The sequence below is a fragment of the Platichthys flesus genome, chromosome 3, assembly GCF_949316205.1.
Source record: "Platichthys flesus chromosome 3, fPlaFle2.1, whole genome shotgun sequence".
NCBI classification, from domain to species: Eukaryota; Metazoa; Chordata; class Actinopteri; order Pleuronectiformes; family Pleuronectidae; genus Platichthys; species Platichthys flesus.
In genome coordinates, this window is record NC_084947.1 from 13,978,607 (window position 1) to 13,989,408 (window position 10,802).

Sequence of the window (10,802 nt, forward strand, 5' to 3'; positions counted from 1 at the left end):
TGAAGCAAAATTCGGGCAATTTTCTTAGGGTTTGGTAAATGTGATTTTCACTTTAGGGGGACCACAAAATTCACAAGAAAGAAAGAAAGAAAGAAAGAAAGAAAAAAAGAAAGAAAGAAAGAAAGAAAACAATGGCCCTTTCATATATTATATTTACAGTCTGCCATTGTTTGGACTCTGCCTTAAACACTGTAAAATCAAATGTACCTTTGGACAGTGTGAATCCAGCTCTTACCGACCTCCTTATCTCTTAGGTTAGTTAATAATAAATCAGGTGGTACATTCAGGGAATCTCGTGACCCTGACCACATCTAACTTTATATTTTATTTCAGGGGCATATTTGATCATATTTGATTATATTTCACATTAGTTTTATTCTATTTTATATATTTCATTCTATTTATTTATTTTGCTTGCATGGTTTTCTTACTGAATATTTTTGACCATGGCTAGAATGCCAGCAGATGCTGTATGTTATTGCTGTTCACAGTCATGACAAATAAAGTCTCGAATTCTTGAAATCTTGACACGTTACCGCAACTTCACTTCTCACTCCGGGCCTACAGAGGGCGCTGACAGACGTGTGTCGTGATGTCGTCACTTCCTGGCGGGTTTCTTTCTCTCTGAAACTGACGGATGTAAACAAAACCACCGTCCGAGAAGTGACAGTAAACAAAGCCTCACATGGAACGGCCGCTGAAAGTTTGTGAGAAGTTAATGCTGAACTTGTGTCTGTCAGTCGTAGCTAGTCGCTATCACATTAACTTCTGTGTTGGATTTCAATTTACCGACAACGTTAAGCTCGATTAAACAAAGTGAGGTAGTTTAATTCATCTCCCATTAGTCCGGAGTGTGACCTCAGCAACGGTGAGTAGAAATAAAACAGCTACAGACGTGCATTTTTTTATCATTAATAGTTTTTTCAAACTTTACAGTGCATTAAAAGAGGTGGACTCTTCTTGAATCTAATTGCACTTTCTAGGCAGTTGTAGTTTGAGTATTTATTATTTGCTATGCTTCCAGCCCACCGGAAAATATTTCCCTTTTAATATGTTTTGTATTTCTTTACTTTGCTCTTCACTTCCACCATAATTCTACCTCTATATATGTTTTGCTATTTCAGCAGTGTATAATATTGTTTCCCCATAAAGCCAGTTCATTAGATTCTAACAATGATATTTCCGCCTGCTTAGATCTTAATCCAAATTCAGTAGCATATAACAGGAAGTAATTTATTTTTTAATTGGTAAGCCTGCGATATTGAATTGACATGGACTTTTCCTTGTGAAGATCTTTCCTCATCGCTCTCTGATGGACCAATCTGAGAGCGTGGGAGACCTCAAACACACGATGGAGGCTGTGGCCCTGAATGACGGTCCTGCTCCCGACAGCCCCAACGCACAGCGGGACACCTCGCCCGCAAACATGCTGAGGTTCCTCTCTCACATCTGCTTCAACACTTCGGTTTTTAATACACTAGTGCAGTGCTGGCTCCAAACCTGCCTGTTTCTGCAATGGGCTGTTTGCTTGGCCTTGTGGTGATGCTGGTTGCAGCTTTCAAGCAAGGGTGCTTGCCTGCAGTAATGGAGCAATGACAAGTAAAGACCAGCTGAAGGACACACAACCATGAAGCTGCACCCCCGCTGCTGCTTAAAGAGCTTTTCTCCTGTTTATCATGAAGCTTGACTCAGTACGCAGAACACTAAACTGGAGAATCAGTTGTTGTTGCTGTTGTCTTGAAAACACTGTTGTCATGATCAACAACGTTCCTTTTCTTGATAAGTCCCAGCCACCGCTGCTAAAGAGCGCTGCTTGCCTGTTTATTCAAACTTTATTCATATTGAACGTATTGCATGTCCAAACCTCACCAAAGTGGAGACTTAACTTCCTTGACCCCTTAATATCACACATGCCAAGTATGAAGGCGATAAGATGGATTTCACCGTACAGTTCTCAGTCACTAAGTGCTGGTTCATCTGCTGTATTACATCCTAACCGCAGTGGTCAAGGATCCACTTTAAATCCAGTTGGATCTCGCACAAATTAAAATACTACTTCATGACATGAGACTGCAGCTGGAATCTTTGTAATCTTTGAAATCACTCTCTTTTCAGAATAAAGCAGCAGATGTCTAACCAGTGTTTTGAGATGGCTGTACAGCTCAATGCAGGTATATATGTTTTTTTCATCACCTTGTAATATAATGAATTAAAAAATTGAAGCATTAACATCTTTTTTATCTTTCTTGTGACAGGAAAAGCAAAGAGGTCATGCAGCACATCTGAAGCAGAGAGAGACTTGTGAGTATTAAACCAATGGTTTGGATCTAGAACATAGAAACAAATACAGGATTAATATGATTTTAGAATTTACATTGTTGTAATGCAGTGTATATTTTTCATCACGTTTCCAGACCAGATTACGTCAGCGAGCTGGAAAGAGTCAAGACAAATCATTTTAACAGCATGTTGACACTGCATAGGTAAACAGCTTGAAAAACATCATTTATTCTGTTTGATGAATGATGGCTTTCTCTGCATGTATGATAATACAATGTGAAAATTCTATATGATCTAGAATCCGTAAACCCTTGGTTGTCCTTGGACATTAACTGATTTGACTGGTGTCTTTCAGGATGCAGATGTGGCATGCTATTGGAGAAAAGCTGAAAGAAAACGATTCAGAGGCAGAGTATGTCAACTCATAGCTGAAATAACTCTTACATTTATTTGGTTAACATTTTAAGGTATTGATTGACAGCTTTGTACGTTTATATTTTTAGCGCACTGAAAGCTGTGAGCGATCGCTGCATGGCTTTTTGTTCACATATAAAACAACTTCAGAAAGTAAGTTGATTCTTCTTCTATTGAGTAGATCGGAAGGAGCTCTGCAAGTTTTCTGTTTTACAAAGTGATACATGTATTCAGATGAACGTGTAAAATTGAGGTGATTTATTAAAAAATTGTCTTCAGGAGTCCAGAGATCTTCAAGATGAAATTACAGAAATACAGAAGAAGAGACTTGGTATGTTCTCTGGTTCTTTTCAAATTTTCACTTGATGGAGTTTTTCTCTGCTCCATGTTCACTTGACAAATGATGAACAACGAAGTCCCAGAATTATCATTGATTCATTTTTTTATTAAACAACACATTTGGTGTTTTGACAGAGTAGACTCACTTTGTCAATAATATTTGTGTCTGTCTGTGCGTGATTGTGTGTAGAGATGAAACGGCTCACACATGAGAAAATGAAAGCGATGGAGGAGCTGATGTCCAGGAAAGAGCACCCGGACACAGAGAAGTACAAAGCGGTGATAGAGAAAGGCCAGGCGAACCTGGAGAAATACAAAAAGCTGGCCATTATGACACAGAATGTCCTGAGGGTAAATTGTACAAGATTCAAAAAACACATTCAATCATTTCAAGGTCTGACTGGTTAATGAGTGAAGTGAACTTAGCAGCTGGTGTATTGACACGTGTGTCTCTCCTCAGGGCATCCTCCTGGCCTGTAAAGTCAACTGGCTGGATGATCCCAAACTTCGAGACATCGCCATGACACTGGAGGAGATTCCCATCTCTGACTAGGAAAAGGAATCTTTTCACTCATATTTATGTTTCAGTGTTGCATTGTTTAATAGATAATAAAATATAAATATAAAACCCACTATTCAAATTGTTATTCTCTCCTATATTCTCAGTTTTGTCTATCTTTTACTTTATGTTAGAATTACCCAAAACTACTGGACGGATTACCACAAATCTTGGTGGAGGGAAGTGGTGGGGTCAGAAAAGAAGCCCTTACATTTCAGTGTAGATCCAGATTTTTTTTTTTTTTTTTCTTTCTTCTATATTGCGAGATGTGGCAGTTTTTTCCAAATTTGCATTGATTACTCTGAAAATAATAGATGAATCTTGATGAAAAACTTGAAATCTATGAGTGTGTGCTGTTTAGTGCAGATCCAAATAAAATCTGGATCTATTGAATTTAACAGTGCTCTCTTGGTGTAGGTTCCGTGGAAAAAAAATAACTCAGTACATTTAAACAATTCTGCAACTGAATACAATGTTGAACTACCTGTGTGTATTTGATAATAATAAGATTAAGATGCATTTATTAGTCCCAAACACATGCACAGACATGCAAAGGCACACCCATGCAGGTAGGGAAATTTAATCACTGCTTTTGACCCATCTGGTGCAGGACACACAGAGCAGTGAGCGACCATGTACGGCACTCGGGAGCAGATGTTGGGGGAGTAAGGTGCCTTGCTTAGGGGCACTAGACAGGGTAGGGAGACTCTTTTGTTGTCTCTCTGTGGGGTCGAACCAGAGACGAACCAGAGACCTTCTCTGCCCATAGTCCAAGTTTCTGCCACTAGACCACCGCCTCTCATATGTTTACATTTAAGTATTTTATATTTCTATTCTACAACATTTCAGAGGTAAAAGCTGCAGTTTTCTTACCTCAGTTCACTTGTTTCAAAAATATAATGACAAGTCACAGAATCTACAAGGACAAAACCAACTCATGATGATCCCAGTGATCCTGTAGGAGGCGTTCAGCTGCCACTAGAGGGCGACACAGGAGGAGAGGAAAGCTTGACATCGCTGAAGAAGAGAAGAGAGTTTACACGTGTTTCAGGAGCTCGCACGGATTTATCTGCTATAACTGTCAACTGCGTGTTTGTGGATCTTCAAACGGAGCAAAAATGCCGAAGGTGAAAGCAGAGAAGAAAAGCAGGCAGCACCAGGAAGTCAGGAACCAAGGTTCGTCTCTACGGGGGAGGGGGTTAGCATTAGCACGACAGCTAACATCACGGCCAGCTGCTGAGTGAAGAGTCAAACCCTCGGTATTTACAGTGTGTGGTCAAACCTCATCTTCATCACCATGATGATACCAAACATTCACATCAGTGTCAAACACCATTAACAATGAATGGAGTTGTCACGTTATCAATAACGTTTTGTTGTTACGCTCCCGTTCCCAGTTTGTTTCAAGGTAAACAAAGTAATTCAGACAATCTTTATTTAAACTGACATCATGTCAACATACGCGTTTATGTCACTAAATCGTTATTTAATGTCAAACTGATTAACCATCAGGCAGTTTGGGCTTATATTTAATTCAAACAATCATTAACTGCAAGTGAAAACTAGAAAATCACGTTTCTCCTTATTATTGTTTTTGTTGTTATTATTGTTCATTAACTGAATATTTAACTCAACACATAATGCAAACTGACTATTTAATGTAAGTTTATAAACTGTTTATAATGTATAAGAGTATTGTAGAAGTTGTTTGTTTCCTGGTCTTGTGTAAATCCATTTCCTGTCTTCACTGTTGACACTGTCCTGTTTACTGTCTGCTGCAGGGATCATGTTCAACACCGGCATCGGCCAGCACATCCTGAAGAATCCCCTGGTCGTCAATAGTATCATTGAAAAGGTGGGAGGCTGTTCCAATGCACTCTGCCTCTGCCACACAAGCGCCTCCGCAGACACACAAATGTATCGTCATTGTTCACAGTTTTCTCTAATTGGTGTGTGTGTCCTGTGTTTCAGGCTGCTCTCAGGCCGACAGACGTGGTTCTGGAGGTGGGGCCCGGTACCGGAAACATGACGGTGAAACTGCTGGAGAAGGCTAAGAAGGTGAGAGAGTGCTACCAAGCTCCAAGTTCTCAGGTCGAGAAGGGAAAGTTGACTTATGTAAACTGCTGTGAGCAATCAAGTGAGTGTGTTGATGACATCTCTGACACAAAACGTGAAACTAAGAATACAAACACATAGACGAGGTGATACGGATGAAGATGTCCACTTTGAAAGATTCAAGAGCTTTTTGGTGATGAGGGCTGATGTGAACTTCTCAAACAAGTTGCAGGGAGGAGGAGTCGTTAACATGGCAGCAGCAATTATACGTCATGTCCTGACTCCTGCATGTTCCCGACAGCTCTTTGTTTTTGTGAACGCTTCTGACCGAGACAATCTCCTGCTGCGATCTTTGTGTACGAAAGGCAAACCACAGAAAAAGTACGGGCCTGAGTTCATGTCAGATTCTCATTGAATGAACCAAGACTTTAGCATCACTGTTTACAACAACCTGCATTATCTGATACTTTTCATTCTAAAGAGTAACTGATATTCCTGCAGGTGGTGGCCTGTGAGTTGGACGGCAGACTGGTGGCTGAGCTTCAGAAAAGAGTCCAGTGCACGTGAGTGATGACAACTGATGTGGTTTTTTTGGGGGGCCAATAAGAAATTGTCAATATTCCTCAGATGTAACCATAAACCTTACTATAAATAACTATAAGTAAATAAGAAATTGTGTATATATAATGTAGAACTTGATTTTAGAAAATAATTTTTCTAAAGTTACAAAATTAGAAAAATGCACATCTTCTCTGCATTGTTGATTTATCTGTGAAAGGCTCATATCGACTGGTTTTGATCTGCCAACCACAAATCACTCGGGCTCTACACTGTGTATCGCATGGTGTCTACAATTGAACAGAAGTTGAAAATGTAATCTAATGAAAGGACGCTGCGTTTTTCCAACAGGCCCATGCAGACCAAACTTCAAGTATTAGTTGGAGATGTATTAAAAGCAGAACTGCCTTTCTTTGACGTCTGTGTGGCTAATTTACCTTACCAGGTAAACAGCTCTCCTCCTGCACGCAGCTGATCTGACAATATATCATTCACCGCATTTATCTGAATTTCTGCATTTCTTTATGCGTTGTGCAGATTTCATCACCGTTTGTCTTCAAGCTCCTGCTTCACCGACCTTTCTTCAGGTTCGAAAGTTTATAAAAAAGAAAAAGGTTTGAGCTACATTGGTCTCATGTGCCGGTCGACCACTCAGAAGCTCTTTTTGTTTCACTTCTGTTCAGGTGTGCCGTGTTGATGTTCCAGAGAGAGTTTGCCATGCGGCTGGTCGCCACACCGGGAGACAAGCTGTACTGCCGCCTGTCCATCAACACACAGCTCCTGGCTCGTGTCGACCACCTCATGAAGGTCGGTGTGCAAAAGAGACTCTGACACCGCAGCATCATGACAGTGTCTTTGGAGGATTCCCTTTCATCAAGATTGTTTTCTGTTGCATCAGCCGCGTCTCTCTGTTGATGTTTCCCCTTCAATCAGGTGGGGAAGAATAATTTCCGCCCCCCTCCAAAAGTGGAGTCAAGTGTCGTCAGGATAGAACCGAAAAATCCCCCCCCTCCAGTTAACTTCCAGGTAGAGTTTCTTAAAATGGTTCCCACTGTGAGACTGTATACTACGGTGGCCGAGACTTCACACACTAATTAATGGAAAACTAAAATTACAAACCCACACGATGGAAACGCAACCACAACGGAGGTGAGCGACAACAGATGATGACAATTAAACGAATGTTGTGTTTCCATTGTGTGGCTATTGTAGTTGTGTTTTCAATAAACACTATTCAATATATGAACTGTAGATATTTAACACTGCTCTCGTCTCTCCTGGACAGGAATGGGACGGCCTGGTCAGAATAGCTTTCGTGAGGAAAAACAAAACACTCAATGCAGCTTTCAAGTGAGTAACTAACCGCCTGCTGCAGATGCTTCCACTCCACCTCCAGCCTCTTCTGTCAGTGTGGGGGAAAAAACCCGTCAGTAATGTGGATTTCTAATTTCCAGGTCAACTGCTGTGGAACAGTTGCTGGAAAAGAACTACAGAATTCACTGCTCTGTGCACAATGTGGTGAGTGATAATCCCAGTGTACAGCTCTGTCAGCCGTCTGAGATTCTGACTAAATGCTGCCACTTGGTACACACTCCTTAGTTTTTCGTCTGAATCTATAGTCTTGTGCTTCACCTTGACAGGAAGTGCCCACAGACTTCAGCGTCACCAAGAAGATTGAGAGCGTGTTGCAGGAGGTCGATTTCAGTGAGAAGCGAGCCCGGTCCATGGATATCGATGACTTCATGGTGTAAGCTTCTTCAAATCCCTTTTTATCAAAGAGTCCACATGTAACAACATGACTGATTTTTTTTTGTTTAATCATTGGTGTATTTCTTCATCCTCAGACTGCTGCACGCGTTCAACTCCGCAGGAATCCACTTTTCTTAAATGGCAGATGGGACAGACATTAAGCTGCTTTTTGACTCCAGTCTCTATGGGGGGGGGGGCGCGGCGAAGTGAGTGGGAAGACAAGGGACAGTCTGACTCCTCGTTCTTCTTCTGGAGATTTGCTTGGAGGAACTGAATTCCAATGTTGAATCACAATGAATATGTAGAGGAGACATTGAAAGAGCTCATATTGAGTTTTTACCCCGATGACTGTTAACTTTTGGGCTGGGACAACTTTTGGCTGATGGAGGCTGTATAGGTTTTGTGTGTGAGTGTGTGTGCATTTGTGTGTGAGAATATGATATCCATCAAAAATAATCTGTAATAGAGGATTATTCTAATAAAAAGTACAACACAAATGTAACCAACGATATTCTCACAGCTGACCTCTGCTTGTTTGGCCAATTGCTTCAAGTCTGCCTTCTCTCCACAGAATAAACTCCACAATATTTTCATAGTCGTAATACTTATGGTAATTTGGTGCTGATGAGTCAAAAATATTTAGTATTTGGTTATTTGTGAAACCTATAAAGTAAATAAGATGTGACTTGGCAGATTTTCTGATTTATTTTATTTGCCGTAACTTCAATGTGCATTGTCATATCAACACCAAACTTCTGTCTCATGATCAGAGTCCAACTCTGAACAGCTCTGTGCCAATACTTGATCAGTGTCATAGTAAGTACTTAGTAAATCCACTCTGCATTATCCAACCGGCCTTGAACTACTGACCTATGATCACAATCCTGACCTAAACAGCTCCATATATTAATATTAGTGCAGGGTCATAGCGCTACCTATTGATCAGTGTGAAGATGAAGTCAAAAAATATTCTGTACATAGTAGTATAATATAATTTAAGAAGCAGAGGAAACTGAAGAAGGACAAACTCTTTTTCCTTCCCAAGTTTTCTTACAAGACCATAATGAGTGAGCAGCCAGTTCTGTTAGAGGAGACTTGACATTCATGTATGTAGGTCAGGGAGGTCCTGATCCCAGGCATATCAGTCTCTCTGAACTTATTGAGCAAAGTGTTTTTACAGTACTCTGAAGTATCCTGAAATGCACTGTTGTGCAAGTTCACACCTCATGAACTAGTTCAAATTTCAGTTCATACGAGTAAACATGAATAGTTCACGTTCATAGTTCACCATTTAAATTCTGAACTAGTTCAGTTCATTTCATAGTTTTAAGGTGGAAAGTGAGAATGACAGACTTAACTTGTTAAAGAAAACCTTATCCATCACTACCCCTTGCCTTTACTGTCGGAATCTTTATCAGACAGTGTGTAAAAATCCCTCTCTGCTCTCTCTTGCCATCTGTATATGAGACCGAGCTGTTGTGTTGCAGGTATGGCCTGCCCCTTTAAGGAAAGTTTGTAGTGTGTGACGTAGTGCATCTGGGTATTGTGGGTAACGAGACGCTAAAAGTGTGTGTATAACAAGAAGTGACGGACCAACTGGAGGTGATTCGAGTGTTGCTCCTGCGGTGTATCCCATGGTGTATCCGAGAAATAGAGTGGCCTCATTCCAAGTAAAGAAACATCTCCTCTTCCTTATTCACGGAGCGGTCCGGACGGCTGGTTACCGGCCAGACATCGAGCCAAGATAACCAGTGACAGGGCCGGCTCCTGGTACAGGCGACATAGGAGACTGACTTATCATGACGTGACACACATGCAATGTAAAACAATACATTAAGTCACTCCATCATTCTCTTAACCCCGGGGACGCACCAGAGGTAGAAGCGCTGCGAAAAGCGGTCCGCTTCTTTCCTCGCCCATGTTAAATACTTTGGCTGTTCGCATCGGGAAGAACCGGGAGGCTCTGCGGCCAAACACACACACACATAATCTCCTGAGAACACCAGCATCATTCCCCCTGAACCAGCGCGGAGAAATGATGATTATGAAAATGAAATATAAAAAAATTAAATATAAAAATTTTAATTAAAAATTAAATTAAATTAAAAAAAAAAAAAAATGCGCGCGTACATGCTGCGCAGAAGCCCATTGCGCACATGCTGCGCAGAAGCCCATTGCGCACATGCTGCGCAGAAACCTACTGCGCACATCTGCGCAGAAGCCCATTGCGCACATGCTGCGCAGAACCCTACTGTGCACATCTGCGCAGAAGCCCATTGCGCACGTCCTGCGCAGAAGCCTATTGCGCAGAAATTGCGCGCGAAGTTTTTTTTTTATTTATTTTTTTTCAATTACATTTTTTGCCTTTTTTTATATTTAATCAGGTTAAATTTACATAGTGTAAGATATTTTGCAATTAATAAGTGGTATCCCATCAATTTTAAGAAATCATTATTTTTCCCGGCTAAAGATGGGAAAGAGTGGAATTTGAACCCAGAGCCTTCTTATTTGAGAACAGACACTCTACCAACTAGGTCACACAGCCTGATGGTTGATCTGATGAACTAAGCACTATAAGAAGATGGACAAATTATCATGTGAGCGTGTCCATGTCATTTTATGCTGCTTTTGATAAACACTTCAGAGAACATATTTTGTACTTTACTACATAAATTTGACAGCCTTACTTAAAAGTTACTTTTAGATTTTTGCCTTTTAGATACTGGATGATTGTTAGAGAATAACCCAGTACGTTTTCCAACCTTGTCTTTGAACGATACAAGAATCACAGTCTGCTGTGATGTCCTGAGGCTGCCCCCTGCTGGCTGCTGGGTTCCTCTGCTGCTCT

General features: G+C 40.9%; 2 protein-coding genes across 3 annotated transcripts; both read left to right on the forward strand.

The window, feature by feature from the left end:
* The first annotated feature begins 602 nt into the window (after positions 1–602).
* cenph (centromere protein H) lies at positions 603–3,695 on the forward strand. 2 transcript variants are annotated; one of them, XM_062382112.1, is made up of 11 exons: positions 604–746; positions 802–868; positions 1,292–1,434; positions 2,116–2,171; positions 2,256–2,301; positions 2,415–2,483; positions 2,636–2,692; positions 2,784–2,847; positions 2,974–3,025; positions 3,224–3,384; positions 3,494–3,695. In XM_062382112.1, the coding sequence occupies exons 3-11, from the start codon at positions 1,313–1,315 to the stop codon at positions 3,584–3,586; spliced, it is 720 nt and encodes a 239-aa protein (XP_062238096.1). In that variant the 5' UTR covers positions 604–746; positions 802–868; positions 1,292–1,312; the 3' UTR covers positions 3,587–3,695. The 2 variants fall into 2 exon arrangements, with proteins under 2 accessions (XP_062238095.1, XP_062238096.1); XM_062382111.1 differs by having other exon boundaries at positions 603–868.
* Positions 3,696–4,588: 893 nt separating this feature from the next.
* On the forward strand, positions 4,589–8,463 carry dimt1l (DIM1 dimethyladenosine transferase 1-like (S. cerevisiae)). Its single transcript, XM_062384845.1, has 12 exons — positions 4,589–4,768; positions 5,374–5,447; positions 5,564–5,650; positions 6,149–6,210; positions 6,557–6,650; positions 6,743–6,792; positions 6,889–7,012; positions 7,139–7,231; positions 7,491–7,555; positions 7,660–7,723; positions 7,846–7,952; positions 8,050–8,463. The coding sequence occupies exons 1-12, from the start codon at positions 4,711–4,713 to the stop codon at positions 8,090–8,092; spliced, it is 921 nt and encodes a 306-aa protein (XP_062240829.1). The 5' UTR covers positions 4,589–4,710; the 3' UTR covers positions 8,093–8,463.
* The last annotated feature ends 2,339 nt before the right edge of the window (positions 8,464–10,802 follow it).

Bases quoted from the DNA above. Each gene is read 5' to 3' on its own strand.
- cenph (XM_062382111.1), top strand. From the start codon at position 1,313: ATGGACCAATCTGAGAGCGTGGGAGACCTCAAACACACGATGGAGGCT. The intron at 2,302-2,414 runs GTGAGTATTAAA...TCACGTTTCCAG, and splicing joins TCTGAAGCAGAGAGAGACTT to ACCAGATTACGTCAGCGAGC. The intron at 3,026-3,223 runs GTATGTTCTCTG...GATTGTGTGTAG, and splicing joins AATACAGAAGAAGAGACTTG to AGATGAAACGGCTCACACAT.
- dimt1l (XM_062384845.1), top strand. From the start codon at position 4,711: ATGCCGAAGGTGAAAGCAGAGAAGAAAAGCAGGCAGCACCAGGAAGTC. The intron at 5,448-5,563 runs GTGGGAGGCTGT...CCTGTGTTTCAG, and splicing joins TCAATAGTATCATTGAAAAG to GCTGCTCTCAGGCCGACAGA. The intron at 7,013-7,138 runs GTCGGTGTGCAA...CCCTTCAATCAG, and splicing joins GTGTCGACCACCTCATGAAG to GTGGGGAAGAATAATTTCCG.